This window comes from Engystomops pustulosus, chromosome 2 (assembly GCF_040894005.1).
Source record: "Engystomops pustulosus chromosome 2, aEngPut4.maternal, whole genome shotgun sequence".
NCBI lineage: Eukaryota > Metazoa > Chordata > Amphibia > Anura > Leptodactylidae > Engystomops > Engystomops pustulosus.
The window spans coordinates 214,913,454-214,933,050 of record NC_092412.1 but is presented as its reverse complement, the minus strand read 5'-3'; the positions used below and the strand labels follow the sequence as shown (position 1 = coordinate 214,933,050).

Here is a 19,597-nt window from a genome sequence, read left to right as displayed (position 1 = left end):
GTTTGTGTATTCTCTGTGTGATATCATGGATCCATAGGCATAGCGTGTGTCAGTGTATGTACATACCTTCACACTGTGTTCTCCATTATAATACTGCATGTGATGGAACTGTAAAACACAGATCTTCTTTTATGTTCCTATGCAGTACATTAAACCTTGTGAAATTAAAGAAGGGCAGATAATTACTCCTTAATAGCTGCTAAGGTTAATGTGAAGCATGATGAGACGGTAAGTGGGATCAGCTAGTTGATTATTACGGCACATCAGACCCCTCACATTACCCCATCCGCTACCATTATCATAGCTGCCCTATTGATTTGTTATTCTGATCATAAAGCTCTGTCTTCCAGCTGGGTAATTGGCAGAGAAGTGCATTGTGAATTACAGATTCTTCCAAAAATACTTATTTAGCTTAGGGCTTGTGTCACATCTGCATTTGAGGAGGAATTGCTTTTGTATTAGCAGTTTTCTCCAGTTAAAGGCATCTGATCTGTTATTAATTAACAGGTTCTTAAGGGGGTTTGCTGACAACCCTGCAAATGCTTCATGTCATGTTTAACATAGCTGATGCAAAAATATAAAATAATCCAAAATTTCCCTCGGCTATAATAATAAACCAAGCTTGAATTTGACATTTTCTGAAATATTTTTATTGCATTTTCACAGTAGTGGCAATTATGTTACCCTATTATATCACAGCCTGGTCCCCTATTACAGGCGGTCCCCTACTTAAGAACACTCGACTTACATACGACCCATAGTTACAAACGGACCTCTGGATATTGGTAATTTATTGTACTTTAGTCCTAGGCTACAATAAACAGCTGTAACAGTTATCACAGGTGTCTGTAACAAAGCTTTAGTGTCAATATTGATTATTATGACAACCCAACATTTTTAAAATCCAATTGTCACAGAGACCAAAAAAAGTTCTGGCTGGGATTACAATGATAAAATATACAGTTCCAACTTACATACAAACTCAACTTAAGAACAAACCTACAGACCCTATCTTGTATGTAACCCGGGGACTGCCTGTATATTATATCACAGCCTGGTCCCCTATTATATTATATCACAGCCTGGTCCCCTATTATATTATATCACAGCCAGGTCCCCTATTATATTATATCACAGCCTGGTCCCCTATTATATTATATCACAGCCAGGTCCCCTATTATATTATATCACAGCCTGGTCCCCTATTATATTATTTCACAGCCAGGTCTCCTATTATATTATATCACAGCCTGGTCCCCTATTATATTATATCACAGCCTGGTCCCCTATTATATTATATCACAGCCTGGTCCCCTATTATATTATATCACAGCCAGGTCTCCTATTATATTATATCACAGCCTGGTCCCCTATTATATTATATCACGACCAGGTCCCCTATTATATTATATCACAGCCAGGTCTCCTATTATATTATATCACAGCCAGGTCTCCTATTATATTATATCACAGCCAGGTCTCCTATTATATTATATCACAGCCAGGTCTCCTATTATATTATATCACAGCCAGGTCTCCTATTATATTATATCACAGCCAGGTCCCCTATTATATTATATCACAGGCAGGTCCCCTATTATATTATATCACAGGCAGGTCCCCTATTATATTATATCACAGGCAGGTCCCCTATTAAATTATATCACAGGCAGGTCTCCTATTATATTATATCACAGGCAGATCTCCTATTATATTATATCACAACCAGGTCTCCTATTATATTATATCACAACCAGGTCTCCTATTATATTATATCACAGCCAGGTCTCCTATTATATTATATCACAGCCAGGTCTCCTATTATATTATATCACCGCCTGGTCCCCTATTATATTATATCACAGCCTGGTCCCCTATTATATTATATCACAGCCTGGTCCCCTATTATATTATATCACAGCCTGGTCCCCTATTATATTATATCACAGCCTGGTCCCCTATTATATTATATCACAGCCTGGTCCCCAATTATATTATATCACAGCCTGGTCCCCAATTATATTATATCACAGCCAGGTCCCCTATTATATTATATCACAGCCAGGTCCCCTATTATATTATATCACAGCCAGGTCCCCTATTATATTATATCACAGCCAGGTCTCCTATTATATTATATCACAGCCAGGTCTCCTATTATATTATATCACAGCCAGGTCTCCTATTATATTATATCACAGCCAGGTCTCCTATTATATTATATCACAGCCTGGTCCCCTATTATATAATATCACAGCAAGGTCCCCTATTATATTATATCACAGCCAGGTCCCCTATTATATTATATCACAGCCAGGTCCCCTATTATATTATATCACAGCCAGGTCTCCTATTATATTATATCACAGCCAGGTCTCCTATTATATTATATCACAGCCTGGTCCCCTATTATATTATATCACAGCCAGGTCTCCTATTATATTATATCACAGCCTGGTCCCCAATTATATTATATCACAGCCTGGTCCCCAATTATATTATATCACAGCCTGGTCCCCAGTTATATTATATCACAGCCAGGTCCTCTATTATATTATATCACAGCCAGGTCCTCTATTATATTATATCACAGCCAGGTCCCCTATTATATTATATCACAGCCTGGTCCCCAATTATATTATATCACAGCCTGGTCCCCAATTATATTATATCACAGCCTGGTCCCCAATTATATTATATCACAGCCAGGTCCCCTATTATATTATATCACAGCCAGGTCCCCTATTATATTTTATCACAGCCAGGTCCCCTATTATATTATATCACAGCCAGGTCTCCTATTATATTATATCACAGCCAGGTCTCCTATTATATTATATCACAGCCAGGTCTCCTATTATATTATATCACAGCCTGGTCCCCTATTATATAATATCACAGCAAGGTCCCCTATTATATTATATCACAGCCAGGTCTCCTATTATATTATATCACAGCCAGGTCTCCTATTATATTATATCACAGCCTGGTCCCCTATTATATAATATCACAGCCAGGTCCCCTATTATATTATATCACAGCCAGGTCTCCTATTATATTATATCACAGCCAGGTCTCCTATTATATTATATCACAGCCAGGTCTCCTATTATATTATATCACAGCCTGGTCCCCTATTATATAATATCACAGCCAGGTCCCCTATTATATTATATCACAGCCTGGTCCCCAATTATATTATATCACAGCCAGGTCCTCTATTATATTATATCACAGCCTGGTCCCCTATTATATTATATCACAGCCAGGTCCCCTATTATATAATATCACCGCCAGGTCCCCTATTATATTATATTACAGTCAGGTCCCCTATTATATTATATTACAGTCAGGTCCCCTATTATTTGATATCAAAGCCAGGTCACCTGATGCAATTGTTTTTTCATGTGGGAGATTCGGGTGGCAATGTCCACCCGAATCGCCCAGATTATGTCCCCAAATTTTGCCGCAGCCCTCAGGATTCTCACAGCCAGGTCTCCTATTATATTATATCACAGCCAGGTCCTCTATTATATTATATCACAGCCTGGTCCCCTATTATATTATATCACAGCCAGGTCCCCTATTATATAATATCACCGCCAGGTCCCCTATTATATTATATTACAGTCAGGTCCCCTATTATATTATATCACAGCCTGGTCCCCAATTATATTATATCACAGCCTGGTCCCCAATCATATTATATCACAGCCTGGTCCCCAATTATATTATATCACAGCCTGGTCCCCAATTATATTATATCACAGCCTGGTCTCCTATTATATTATATCACAGCCAGGTCCCCTATTATATTATATCACAGCCTGGTCCCCAATTATATTATATCACAGCCTGGTCCCCAATTATATTATATCACAGCCAGGTCCTCTATTATATTATATCACAGCCTGGTCCCCTATTATATTATATCACAGCCAGGTCCCCTATTATATAATATCACCGCCAGGTCCCCTATTATATTATATTACAGTCAGGTCCCCTATTATATTATATTACAGTCAGGTCCCCTATTATTTGATATCAAAGCCAGGTCACCTGATGCAATTGTTTTTTCATGTGGGAGATTCGGGTGGCAATGTCCACCCGAATCGCCCAGATTATGTCCCCAAATTTTGCCGCAGCCCTCAGGATTCTCATCTCGCCTCAAGGCAGATGCGGCCCTGTCTGCAGCCATTTGTCAGCAAGCAGTTACCTTCTGGCTGTCTGTGATTGGTTTCCATGAGAATCCGTAGCTAGACAGAGGTGGTGTGGGTGCATATATGATGTTGGGAGGGGTTATTAGCGCATACATCATCATGATCAGTGCAGGAGGATGAGTCCCGGCAGCATGTAAAAAGCTTCAGGACCTGCAGTGATGTCCATAAGCATGTGTCTAATCACATGCTTCAGGTCATCCAATTACTTAAGAGGAAAGGTATATAGCAGAGCTAAATGTGTTTGAAAGTTGACTGGCATCAGATCCTGCAGACACAGCACACTGTATATACAGAGAAACCTCTTTGAGCAAATCTCTTTTAGGGAGGGGATGCTTTCAGAGACGTAGTCTTCTGGAGAGGTTTCACTGTGTGTGTGTACTATAATGTTGCCATGTGATCACCTTTTTATTCATATGTAGGTGTTTTATAGTGTAGGTGGACATCTTTTAATATATCTTTCTTTCCTCTTCTTTGTGATATTGTAGATCACTGTATAATGCAGAGGTCCAGTGCTCTGTTTCCCCTGCCTGGCTCAGCACTAGCAGTGAGCTGTTTGTGCATATTGATGCCCTGAGTGCTATTGGCATCAGGAGTTCATAGACCCGACTCCACCGGCACTGCACAGGAAGTGCGATGGATGGAAGTCCCTGCATTATATGTAAGTATATATTCCACAGGCGTCCCGTCTGTCGAACAGCCGCATCGGACCTGTAATAGTAAATACATTTCCGTCACCACTGTTCGGAAGATGGAACGTCTGTGCATTATTTATTTCTATATAATGCAGGGACTCCCATCCCGTGCACTGTGTGCAGTCTGTGGGATGTGGCCAAGTTATGGCCGATTCCGCGAGCTTCACATGTACCTGTGCATGAGAGGAGGACCTGCCAGGAGGAGAGGAGGACCTGTGTTATGTGGATTTTGGAGCCATTCATTGTTTTTCTGTTCAGACTTTATGGAGAACTTTATGTGATTGGAGGGCATAGTACAGATTTACATTTCCAGCACCTTGGAACAACTGGAAAAATTGGAGCCTTGAAGAATGATCTAATATCCTACTATACACAGTTCAGAGATTATATGACAGATTATAGCTGCCGTGGAAGTGGCTGGCCCCAATGCTTATTAGATACATGATGCTAATATATTGTTAGGCGTTCCCTTATTATGTCCACCCTGGAAAGTATTCTTCTCTGGTGGGTAATTTATGTGCATCCCATAACCGAGCTGCATGCAAACGCAACTGATGAAATTGGTCCAAAATACAGATACTGATAATACTCATTGATCATGGTTTTGGCTCTGGGAACGGGCTCTTAGTAATTATGAGCAAATCTAGGAGATTAATGTGCTTTCAACCTTTACTCGCAACAAAGTTGAGGAATGATTTTTTTTTCCTATTATAGTAAAGCATTAAGTCACCATTTCATAATTTATCTTCAAGGATTTTTTTCCTTCCATTATTAAGGAGAAATTTACGGTTCCTAAGTACTGTTGATTAACAACACTTAAGCTGGCAGGTGCATGCTAGAGCGCTGTCTGCGAGCTGTCACAGGCACAGGGATATTAAAATGCATATTATTGAGTGTCATGTATTAAAGGAGCAACATAGAGGTAATCCTGGATATTTGCTGCTTCCCACTTTATGACATGCCTGTGTCAGTAAATTGATTAGGTAGTGATCTTTATGTACCGTCTGCTCCGGGGTCTTTTTACACTGTTATACAACCTTAATGATTCTTTTCCTTCCCCTTTAGGGCTCATTCATACGACCATTTTTGACATCAACATGCTATTTATTTATCAATTGTTTTTGCAGAAAGCATACTGACCTAGTGATTTCAATTGGTCTGTACACATGTCTGTTTTTTTCGCAGATGTGCAGACTGTGAGAAAAAAAAATTGCAGCCAGCATTTCCTCACATGCAGACTACGGACGTCCATAAAGGTCAATAGATCAGCAAAAAAAAAAACGGACCGCTCATGGATTACATTCGTGTGCAGTCCATTTTTTCTCAAATGTTGCATGGCAGTCAAGTGGGCGGTGCAGAAAATAGATTAGAAATCCCTCTGTTTTTTTTCGGGGATGACATACGGACTTGAAAGATAAATGGATGGAGATACAATACAGGCTGCAACGGATAATGCACGTGTTTTGCAGTGGACATGCCCGTCAGAGCCTTTTTTGTGCCTTTATCATCTGCCCTTACTTGAAACTTGCTTTATAGTTTAATCTGCATCGTAACACATTGTCCAACTCATGGATACTATATGTAACAAAGAGATGAAGGAAGGGCAGAGGCAGAAGCAATGTATGGTGAGCTTTGTGTCCGAAACAGCAGGACAGTTAGTCGTGTGAAGGCACTGCACAGACTCTACACCAACAACACAGTAGGACATTTGTCATTTATTGTCAACATGAAATTGTACATCATGCATAAGCTGTAATGATATAAGCATATGTGCAGGGCCGGCGCCAGCACTGGGTATACCTGGGAAAGTGCCGGGGCCAAGGGATGCTGGGGGTCCACATAAGGCTGTACATAAGGAAGTCCATAAGGGGTGAGGAGGGCTGTATATAAAATAATCATGAGGGGTCTGTTTGGTAGGATAAACTGTGTAATATTTTAGGTAACAGGAGACTGTTTTAGCTTCAGATTTTCACTTAATTTCACTGCAAAGGGGCCCACTGAGGTTCTGTCGCCCAGGGTCCTACTGAAACCTGGAGGCCACCCTGCATATGTGTGTGTGAGCTTTAGATGTATTGATAAGTGTCACGAGATATAATAGGGCACAACTTGCAGAAAGTAATGTAGGCACACATTTCTAACACTTGCTAAAGTTTAACCCTATTCAGCCAATGCATCATATCTGGGTGGATTTACCATCTGTTTCTCCTCTACAGTACATGTATATGTATTTTTCATGGACACTAATGCCCACTGACAGATATCTAAAAAAAAATCCAGTGATAATCTCTTGGCATAATTGCTGTCTTATTTCTGAATTTTGTTAGTGACTTGGTGACACTGGTGTTCAGGTATGTTGGTGTGACACCAAGGCTGAAGAGATTGCCGCACCATTATAGTGATAGCATATTTAGTACTGTACTATATAACTCCCAAACAGAACCAAGACTCATTGCCATAGATAGAACAGTCCAGGTTTTTTGTTGACAACAGCTAATGAATGTGACAGGGGCCGGCTATCCGTGGTAGACCACGTAATGAACACTGTATTTTCTTTCTGCAACAAAAACTGGTTTAGGAAGAGGCAGGATAATGTACAGGCCCACCTCTACAGCATTATCTGTAATCCGCATCCATGAAAACATGTGAAAAACCATGTGAAAACAGCCATTGAAAACAATGGTTTTGTGTGAACCAGGGATGTGAAAATTAACCAATGTGAAAGAGCCCAAAGGGTGAGGTCACCCGGCACGTTCTTGGTGCGTTTTTAAATGCATTGAAAACACACGTGTCTAGAATAGCATACGTTGACCATATGTCCTGCTGCACATTAATTATCATGGGAGTGTTGGAAATTTGTGAGCTCAGCAGTCGGATATCTCAAGCTTCCCATTTAATGTTTATTAGAGTGCCAAAGCTAGCAATGTAGTCCTTGGCAATTTCCGTCACTTCCATACAAATGAATGGAGAGGTGCAGGACGCATGCTTGACCTGTCGCTCCACCCATTTGTCAGAAAAGGACCTTTGTTCTCTGGATTGCTGCCGGTCTGTTCCCTTGAAGAATGGGGCCCCAGCAGTCAGACCCTCGCCCCAAATCAGCTTGTTATTCCCTATCCTTTGGATAGAGGATAACATGAACAACAACCCCTTTAAACGAAGACCTCTAGACCAAATTTTACGTGGTAAACTCAAGTGTGCTCAAGTATAGGAGCGTTGATTGCAGAATTCTCTAAAATTTAATTAAAAATAACCAAATATTAATTGGAAATATTAAAACCATCAAACTCTTCTGGTTGTTCTGTATGAAAGCTTTGTTGAGTAATTGTGAAACAACTAAAAAGCTCAAATATTTAATGGGGGGAATAGTAGTGGAACGGAAAAAATTCTGTGAAATATCTCAATTATTTGTTCAGTTTTGTGACAGACTGCTATTATGTCACGCCAAACTATATGTGCTAAAAAAGAAACTTTGCAGTACAAAAACTGACTTCTGACAGTTCTGTGATCATGGTTAGCACATTCTGTTAAATTCCGGAACATTTTTTTTTTTTTTTTTTACTGAAAAGACTCGGATAACATCAGTCATACTTTCCCTGCCTATTATCAGCACAATGCTCCGCTTTCCATTCTAGGAGAGGAATGCCAGCACTTCTACTTAGTCCCACCAATGACAATGGTGGCTTGATCGCTGCCAATATATTCTCCCTGGCAGACGCATTATTTGCAGAACTGGAAAAAAAAAACTGTTGTATTTTGGTGCCGAAAATATTGTATGCCTTCTGTGTAACGAGGCTATTGGATAGATAACTGCCATAAAGGATTGTATACAATCAATGTGAGTGAAGGCTTTTTATTAAAAAATCTGTCCCCAATGTCCTTTCTGTTAATGGTTTTGGGTTGTAATAGTCCATAAGCGGTATGTTCTAGTTGTGCACCATGCATTGTTTAATGCATAAGATCAGATGGAATAGACTCCTTCATAGACTAGGAAAGAATAAAGATCAGATGTATGTAAAAGGGACTAGTTTTACAACATATATCCATCAGATATTCCATCAGCATCAGATCTGTGGGGGATGACCCTCAGCCATTTGAAGGGCCAGATGGGCTCAGGTAAGCGCTATACACCCAGATGCATTGTAATGTGTGTGTGCAATGGACTTGCCAAGATTGCGGTGTCTACCTCTCCTTTAATATGTAATATCTGTTTCTACCTCTAACCCTTGACCTTTCACCCTGCAGTTCCCATTGATGCGACACATGGAATGAGGATGTTGTACGTGTTCGTCGACATAAAGATTGATGTATCGCATTTTGTAGACACTATTCGCTTCAACTTTGCACCTGGAACGTCACTGGCCTTTGTCAGCACTATCCAGTTTGTATCCGCACTGCAGGTATGTTTCCATTGATGTCATGTTTCTGGGGGTGCGTTCACATGCTCAGTTTTTCAGATGCAGTTTTTGACGTCCCAACTAGGAGTGGAAGAAGATAAGCAACTTCTCTCAAAATGTTCTTGCCCAGTTATAAGTCCAACCTGTCTCTATCAGTCCTGTTGTACACAATTTCAGTTTCCCCTGGTTTCTGACCCTGTATCTACTGACTTTAAGGTCGGCAGCTATCTTGCCTGGCACTGTGGAGCTGAGCTTCTCTCTCCCCCTGCTCCCCGCAGCAGTCCCTCCCCCTGCACTCCAGGACGAGCTCACACTGATACACACTGACTTCCTGCCGGCAAACAACAGCAGCAGCGAGAGGAGAGCTACAAGATACAGGCAGATACGTTCTTTATCTGTGGAAAGTAGTGATGGGAAGTCCGGCTCTTCTTGGTGAGCTGGATAATTAGGCTCTGATCACTAAAAAGAGACGGTTCTTTTGGCTCCTTAACGCCTGCCTATTAAATATGTAATAGGGAGCCGCAGGCAAGATTTTATCGGGTTAAAGGGGGGGTGGGTGAGCCGTCTAGGGTGGGCATTAGTGAGCCATTGGCTCACTGAGGTGAGACTGCTCACATCGTTCACACAAATGAGCCAGCTCTTTGTGCCAGCTTGTTCGCGAATGACCCATCACTAGTGGAAAGCAGGAGGGAGGGACATCAGATCTGATAGTTTGATAGAGCAGAGATGTAGCAGAGCTGACTTTGTCATTGTGTGAAATATGCATATCATGGATCATCATCTCATCTGTGATCTGTTTCATCTCTCTTTCTGTGTGTCAGATAATAGAACAATGTTCAGAAGGTAAATGAAAGTGTATGTAAATTTTGTACCCTGATAACACAGCATCTGATTGTCTGCACACAGCAACTCATAGCACAGAGGAATCCTGAAGTGTCTGCTTAGAAAGTGATAGGAGATAAAACAACAATAAAACTAAGTAAAATTTTAAAGTAAGGGGTTAAAAATTATCTTTAGCACCGATGGCGTGTGTTAGCCCTTTGATTGACATCAACAAAGCCACCAATAGCAGTGAAATCATCTGTTACCATCTTTTACCACAACAGCCATTGCATTATATGGTAGGACGATCAGACTGTCTAGGGCAGTGATGGTGAACCTTTTGGAGACAGAGTGCCCAAGCTACAACCAAAATCCACTTATATGCCAACATGACAATTTAAGCAGTAATTTATTGGAACCTTCTGTATCACAGGTTTTATTTGTATTGGCGTCCTGAGTTCACCAATACATTTGAAAGATGATGGAGAAATTTGGATTGTAGCTTTCCTCCAGGGTCCCCTGAAAAGGAAGGATCAGGTAACCCAGAGCAGGAGCTCCAACGATTAATCCATCTCTATCCACACCTTCCCGCTCCTCCTGTAGTCCTGGCAGCCAAGGATGTTGCTTTAAAATAGCGCTGAGCATGGCACATCCCGGGCTGTATTGGATCACAGGGGAAAGCCTTGAGTCCTATCTGGCAAACTCTAAATTGGGGTGAAGGCCTGGGTGCCCACAGAAAGGGCTCCAAGTGCCACCTCTGGCACCCGTGCCATAGGTTCGCCACCACTGGTCTAGGGTGAAAGTTAAAAAAAAAAAGGGGCTAAAATAGTTTAAAAAAATTTGAAGAAAAAATTCACACCCCTCTTTTCCTAGAACTGACATAAAATAAAACAGTAAAAATCAAAAACGTGTTTGGTTTTGCAGCGTCCAAAAGTGCCTGATCTATCAAAGTTTAAAAACCAGTTATTCTCGGGGGTGAACCCTATAACAGAAAACGACACACAGATGTCTGAAACGCCACTTTTATGCGATTTTACATTACATACAAAATGTAATAAAAAGTCATCAAAAGGTCGCCAAGTCCTCAAAATGGTAGCAATGAAAATGTCAGTTTATTGTGCAAAAAAGATTTCTTACACAGTGCCGTACACCAAGTATGAAAAAGTTATTTGCGTCACAAGATGGTAAAACACATTTTTTTTTGTAAACATTGTTTGTTTATAATTTTTTTTTAAGTTTTAAATCACAATAAAACTTATATTTGGTATCACCTTGATCGTACCGAACCAAAGGATAAAGTAGATGTATCATTTGGAGCGCACAGTGAAAGTTCATAAAACCTGAGCCCACAATAAAGTGACACAAATGCATTTTTTCCCCGATTTCACCACATTTAACATTGTTTTCCAGCTTTCCAGTACACGCCATGGAATAATAACATCACTGAGAAGCACCGCTCTCTACAAAGAAAAATTAAAAAGTTATAGATTATTAAAGGTTGGGAGCAAAAAAAATTAATGAAAAAGGCTGTGACGGGAAGAGGTTACATAGTTTGATTTACTGATTCACAAATTTTTATGTGCTTTCTAAAATAGGAGGATATATTTCCAAGAGGGCCACCATCTACAACTCCCATGATCCCTCAGTTCTCCCTCTTCTGCTCTACTCCCACAGGTCTCACATACTGTTCTGCTCTGATGTATGTAACTGCCATCACTGCCCTACTGAGATAAGTCTCAACATAACACTGGCTGTAAGGGAGGCCCTACATGCAATCCACTACACCCAAACATAGTGGTTATCATATGCCCTGCCCAGGAAGGTGCAGGACATCTGATGCAGACTTTTTCTGCCCTGTCTCCACTCCACAGGGGTAAAATCAATGGACTGATTAAAGGGCCAGTAGCATTTTTATTTTTTTTAATAGTGAATATTCACAACATTTTTTTGCTAAGGGGAGTAACATTTTAGAAAAAAAGCATATCTGCTTCAAAATACATTGGTCAGTAATACAGTGTGCAACAGTCTACTTAAAGAGGACCTTCTACCACCCCAAACTTAGTAACTTTAACATACCCTAATGTAGGGACTTGCTCACTGATTCAGGTACACTTTGAATTGTATTGCTAGCCCCCACCATTACCAAGATATGAGCACCGTACTCCGACCATTCAATGTAGCGGATTTTCAGAGAGGAGGTGCTGCAGCAGGGGTGGGGACGTGTTTATATGCTATTCTTATCTGACACCGTCCAATCAGCGGCGGACGGTGTCAGATCAGATCTTCGTTGGGCACTGAGCTTGCAGAGTGGTCTTGCTGTTCTACAGCTAGCGAGACCACTCTGCCTGCTGCTGCTCGCTCCCCGTTCGCTCTGCACATATGATGATTTTATATGCCGGGTGCACGCTGCTGCTATGTTCGGCACATAGAACGCAGCATGATATCGCAAGATCAGTTCCTAAAGAAGATCTGATCTGACACCGTCCGCCACTGATTGGACGGTGTCAGAGAACATTAGCATATACACATATGTTGCACCCTGCTGCAGCACCTCCTCTCTGATGATCCGCTACATTGAATGGTCAGAGAACGGTGCTCATATCTCGGTAACTGTGGGGGCTAGGAATACAATTTAAAGTGCCCCTAAATCAGTGAGCAAGTCCCTACATTCGGGTATGTTCAAATTAATAAGTTTTGGGTGGTGAAAGGTCCTCTTTAAAGAGATTATTCAGGAAAATAGTAATTCACAGTATTAAAACAAATTGCCATTTACAAGCAATGTATGTGCAATTCCCTGCTTCCTTCTTCAACATGTTTTGGTAATGCAGAAAGGAGCTGGGAGGAGCTGTTTATACCTTCCATTGTCAAATATACAGTTACATCATTGGAAGGGGCTTCATACATTGCAATATCCAGCCCCTTCTAGTCATGTGACTTGTGATGCCAAACCCAGAAGCAAGAGGCAATATTCATTAGGATGGCGCTTGGTGTCTGATTGTAAATAGCTGGCACTTGGCTTTCTGTGCCATCCCTTGCCCACCCTCTGGCAGTCATGTGCCTAGACATGCATGGGGAGGGGCTAGAACTAATAATGCAGAATGGAACTGCATAGAGCAGTGATGGCTAACCTATGACACGCATGTCAGTGCTGACACACGTAGCCTTTTTCACTGACACGCGGCTGCCTGAGAGTTAAGTTTCATCCTACATGACCAGGTGCAGTAGCCGGGAGGCTGAGAGATTGCACTGAGCTTCCAGCACCCCCCTTCTCCTCCTCCTCCCCGGGCCGACCTCTCCCCATGTGTGAGCTGTGCCTAGTGTCTCCAGTCAGCACAGGTATCAGCATGGGGAACAGCAGGAGAGGTGACCCGGCCATACACCCAGGAGGCTCCTCTGCAGCTCCTGATAGTTGTGGTGGGGGGAAGATGGCAGCAAGTCAGAGGTCACATCGCTGCTGCCTTGTGTGATGTCCCAGCAACTGCCACCTCTACACTGACCATCTCCACAGCAGGGGCAAGGGAGGACAACCACTCTCATCTTATAGTAAGTAAGGTCAGTGCACTGTATGATAGAAGTCATCAGGGCTTGTGTGTCAGTTTTGTGATGTACAAGCCCTGAAATAATCGCAACGCCTTGCAAATCGCCAGATTATTTTGCTCCTCACACCTTCTCCATACCAAGAGGGCATAAGGGAGATGCAGACAGCGGCGCCTGCGCCCTCGCTATAACCTGTGAAGTTTCATGACTGAAAGTTCACAGGTTACTAAGCATTTTGACACCTGTCTGATTGTAACCGATCTATTACAATGTGTGATTTGCACATAGAATGGCAGTACATGGTAGGATCAATCAGACAACCAACAGTTAAAGTACCCTAGAAGTTAAATAGTATACAGATTTATTATTTAAACTATAAATATCACAAAATTATGTTTTTTTGTCATGGTGACACACCACCCGAGTTATGCTCGTTTTTTTGGCGAATTTTGACACACCAAGCTCAAAAGGTTGCCCATCACTGGCATAGAGCAAGAGAGAGAGACAAGCCATGTGTGGTGAGCAGTCCCTCATACTCCCTGGAAATTTGACAGGGGGCACAGCAGCAGAACTTAACTTCTATCTCACCCCAAGTGCTTTATTAACCTTAATTCTTCTCAGGACTGTGCTGCTACTGCCGTTTAGTGTGAGAGCTCTGAAAAATCTTTTTTTTTTATTTTGATCAATCAGAAGACTGACAATTAGACTTTATTTTGGTTGAAGTAGAGTGTGCAATAGTTTTATTGTATGTTGCAGAGCAGGTGGTGGAATGATGTGTCGGTTGTGCTACACATACAGTATCGGAGTTGGTGAATATATCTACAATTCACATTCCGGATAAGAGTAGTAACAAAAATACAGCGACGCGGCTGCTCATTATAGTCTCTCTAGCACTTGGAGGCTGAAGTATACTATTAGAAGTGTCAGTCAAGTGCTTTTTATTTATACAAGTAAGAGAAATCCAAGGTGACTCCTCACATTAGTAATATGCAGCCATTGTAATCTTATTCATGACAAGTTCCCATACATTTTCCTGATCAACGCTGAATGTGCGACATAAGAACTCGCTGCTGCTGATAAAAGCTGAGGTCGCCATATTCTTAAGTGTTTGACAATTATATGGATGTATATACGTGACCATGTATACTTCATATCATCGCTATAGTTATAGAAAATGCAAACGCAGCTCATCCGATGTGTTACATGGAAATGATGCTTTGTCCTAGGTGTGGGCAGCATAGTACGGGACAGGTCATCTTTACTTACTTGTAAAATTGAAGCAGGTGATGTAGTTTTATATGTGATTTATTCATAAGAGGCCTGCCTGCCTGAATATTACTTACCCCTATTACTGCTGAAAGGGGCCGTAGTGGAGTCCATGCTGGTCTTTTGGCCAGAGCCCTTTTTTTCCCGACTGCTGTTCGGCAGCTCTTGCCACTGACCTCTGGACGCATATAGAGATGATTGTTGTAGTGGATCTTGGTGCCATCCGCATCCTGCTCCATGCAGAGCCCTCAGCAGTACTGTGGCGTGGTGAGCTGTGCTATAGCAGCCTGGAGACGCCACCGCCAGAAGAAGACAATCACGAATAGGGCAAGTATTAGTGTTGTACGGGGTTTTGAGGGCATTACTGAGAGGGGGCCAATAACTGAGTGCTGAGAGGCCACAAGTGAGTAAGGAGCTATTACTGAGTATGTGTGGGGCTATTAGTAAATGTGAGGAGGCTATTCCTGAACGTATAGTGATTGTGGAGGGCTATTAGGCAATGGATAATGAGTGTGATGGATTGTTAGTGAATGTGGGGGGCTAATAGTGGGTTTCAGGGACTAATACTGAGTTGAGGCTATTACTGAGTGTTGTGGACCTATTACAAAATGTGGGGGTTATTAGTGAGAGTGAGGGGCTATTATTGGATGTTAAAGGTTATTATTGAGTGTGTGTGGGGGCGTTTGTGAATTTGAGGGGTCTACTAGTGTTGGGAGCTAGAAGTGAGTGTGGAGGCCTATTACAAAATGTGCAGGCTATTACTGAGGCTAAGTGGGCTATTACTGAATTTGGGGGGTTATAAGTGTCTGTGGGATGGCTATTAGTGAGTCTGAGGGGAATTTTAGTGAGTGTGGGGCTATTACTGAGTATATTAGGATATTAAGTAGTCGGGGGGGGGGGCTCTTAGTGAGTGGGGGGGGGTCTATTGGTGAGTAGGGTGGAATATTATTGAGGGTGGGGTCTATTTGAGTGTGGGCTCTATTTGAATATACCTGGGATTATTACGTTGGGCCACATACATGGTTCATTGTTAGGTGGGTGGCACAATGTGGGGGCATTATCAAGTGTGAGGGCCACATGAGAGGTGTGTGATGTAGAGTATGGCTCTCTACACTGTGTGGGGCCGTAATTGGGGATTAATTGTACAATGAGTAAGTGGGAGGGCCACAGCTAGGACATTGTAAACCAGAAGGTGGAGTATAATGCTGTGTGGGTGGAGATTATAAAGTGAGGCTATGTACAGAAGTGGATGCAACAGAGCCTGTGCCCCAGATCTTTTGTGACACTAGCAATGCCCTGAGTGGAGTTGTACCTCATGAATACACTAGACTCATAAACCATGTGCATTCCTTAATGCCTCCTATAAGTCAAATGATGCCATGTACCCATGTCATGCTGTTGTAGTTCCCATCAGTAAAAAGTTTTTGATAACCCTTTAAAGGGGGTAAAAGCTGGTGTCGGGTTCCGCAGGTAGGGTATGAAATTTCCTTTCTAGATCCCCTCTTTTTTATATGCATCTCACATATAGGCTGATGGGACATGGTCTATTCAGTTGCCCCTATGGTGAGCTCTTTCAAGTATCTTTCAAGCCACATCATGCTTTTAATTCTGTGTGCTGAAAAACTGGAGATACAGGCAGCTAAAAACATAGTTGGATTATGAGCTACAGATAAAATGAAGTGTGACTTGGATTTTTATCTGTACCTGTAGATCTGTATCGCAGAACCACATACCAGATTTCGACATCATTAAAATTATTCCAAAACCGTGTTTTTGTCCTGTAGAACCAGGATATAGGCATGTAAAATGACACCCCCCTCCAGCCTCTAAAAGTGTCTCATCTCGCAGTGATTGATACTTCCCTTCCACATTCCATTTCTCCTATGGGTGATCAGCTCTCATTCTCATGAGATCCATCCTGATTGAAGTCCAGTGTATGAGGGTGACCATACCTATGCATCAACCTGTGACTCTGCACAAATGCTTTCACTGGGACTGGGAGCCGAGGAAGATATTAACATTACTACAATGCGTAACATTAAAGCCTTTCCGGGCATACTTCTCTATCCCCCTGCGGACACCTACTGTTAATGTATTAATATATATATATAACTGTTGTATTTGTTAATGTTGTTCGTTTATATGATGTAAGTATATGGAAAATCTTAAAAATCCTAATAAAATGATTGAAATATAAAAGTGTCTCATCTCAGCTCATTTGCATATGACTGACTTTGAGACTTTTATAAGTAAACAGGCCAGTTTAAGCAGAAGAAAGAGAAGGCTAGAATATTTCATACCCAACATGAGGGGGCAGATTGATCAGTGCGGTAAACACTGGTAGTCGAGTCCCTTTAAAGGAAACCTACCACTTGTAGTGGCAGGTTTCTGATGGAAATACCGGGCACCAGCTCAGGGTGAGCTGGTGCCAGAGCTTATTCTTGTTAGTGTTTTAAACTGCGGTATCGCGGTTTAAAACACTTTTTAAACTTTATAGCCGGCGCAGGGAGGTACGCGCTCGGCGCTTACCATGCGCGCGGCTACATAGGAAGTGAAGGAGAGCCGCGCGCATGGTAAGCGCCGAGCGCGTACCTCCCTGCGCCGGCTATAAAGTTTAAAAAGTGTTTTAAACCGCGATACCGCGGTTTAAAACACTAACTAAAATAAGCTCCGACACCAGCTCACCCTGAGCTGGTGCCCGGTATTTCCATCTGAAACCTGCCACTTCAAGTGGTAGGTTTCCTTTAAGGGAGAGAATGGTAGATCCACTTTTTAAAACATTTTTCTGTGTAAATTGAAGATAAAATGTTTGTACAACTGGGCTGTCTTCTTTTATCCGGAGCTCTACAGCATATGTGTTATGATTATACTCGTGGTTTCCTCCTGAACATTAGTCAGTGGTTTGAAAATATCCCAGCAATTCCTCCCCCATAATCCTCCGCATATTCCTCCTTTGTATCATATTTTGTCTAGTTTTGCTACTAGATTTGAGAAATATAAAAAGTTTCAGATCAATGTACATCTAAATTTTCTTATAATTACTATTATATTACTCTTTTAGCTATACATAAAATAACCTCTAAAGCCATATGCAAATTAGGTGAAAATATTCAATTATCGCACGAGATGAGTCACTTTTAGAGCGTGGAGGAGGAGCATCAGTTCAGATGATTACACAGTCATTGTCCTGGATCTAGGAGTAAGTGCCCCTTACTTTATCATCCTGGAGTTTGATGGTAGGTTTCCTATAAAGGGGTATTCACACGATAACTCAGGATAACAAAATAAAACATTCTCTACTTAACTGTTATTAACAAAAATGCGGCATTTCACAGATATAAGTCCAACCAGTCCTGCTGTACACAATTTCAGTTGCTCCTGGACACGACCCTGTAACTTCTGACTTGGGGTCGGGACCGTGCAGGGAACAGAAGACTGAGCTGAAGAGGACCTGTGGGGGATGACAGAAAGGTGAGTACAGAGTTATTTTTTGCATTGACTCGAGTATAAGCCGAGTTAGGGCTTTTCAGCACATTTGTGTATATGTGTATATATATATATATATATATATATATATATATATATATATATATATATATATGTGTGTGTGTGTGTTTGTATATGTACGTACAAGATAGGGTCTGGAGATTTGTCCTTAAGTTTAATTTGTATGTAAGTCGAAACTGTATATTTTATAATCGTAGATCCAGACAAAAAAAATGTTTGGCCCCTGTGACAATTGGAGTTTAAACATTTTTTGGTGTAATGGGACCAAGGATTATCAATAAAGCTTCATTACAGACACCTTACAGCTGATCATTGCAGCCTGGGACTATAGTAAAGCATTCAGAAAGCTTCACCAGAGGTCAGAGGGTTTGTCTGTAACTATGGGCTGTCTGTAAGTCGGGTGTCCCTAAGTAAAGGACCGCCTGTGTATATGTGTATGTATGTATAATAAATATATATAATTTTTTTTTTTAATTACTGAAAAAAAAATTACTTTTTTGCTGATAATCTAATTGATTGAGAATCACTTGTATTTAGCAGAATGCAGAGCTCCCCATACAGCATCCTGTATTCTGCCACTACCCTCCAGGTTGCAGATTCTTCTTTTCATCAAGTTATAATGATTTACAATTACCCAAATTCTGGTTACAAACTTTAAGTGTTCCCTCATTTCTAAGAAGAATCGGCTTTATTTTCATATTTGCTGATAAATATCAGATGGATGCAACTCCACAAAGAGGTATAAGCTGGTGTATACTGTGTATTTCATTAAATCTAACCTATTTTCAAGGGCAGGCTACTCCTGCGGTGTTCAAAGGTTTCATTTTCAAACTTTATTAGAAAACCATTGTTGTGTCTCTTCCCTTGAAGAAAGTGTCTTAAAATATACGGTTGATGATGAGAATAAAGGTATGGGGACAGATAACTTACAACATGAAGCCTTTACTCCATATTATAACCTTGATGTAATTGACATTGGATGAGCACACTGGACGGAGGATTAACCCATGGGCTGAAGGAAAATGCCTTCTCTTTTGATGTCGACTGCTAGGTTTGTGTCTTCAGTAGTGCAAGGGTTAAAGCAATGTAGGTGCTTTACAAAGACATGAAGGAGAGAACATACAGACCTTCACATCTGAGCTTGCTATGCAGTCAACGTTTA

At 41.3% G+C, this 19,597-nt stretch overlaps 1 protein-coding gene across 2 annotated transcripts in view; it reads left to right on the top strand.

The window, feature by feature from the left end:
- DPH1 (diphthamide biosynthesis 1) overlaps nt 1-19,597 on the top strand; it is a 166,327-nt gene that overhangs the window by 93,205 nt on the left and 53,525 nt on the right. For both annotated transcript variants that reach the window (XM_072138109.1, XM_072138108.1), the window contains exon 5: nt 9,152-9,306. In XM_072138109.1, the coding sequence (XP_071994210.1) occupies nt 9,152-9,306 (155 nt within the window). The remainder of the gene's footprint in view (nt 1-9,151; nt 9,307-19,597) is intronic.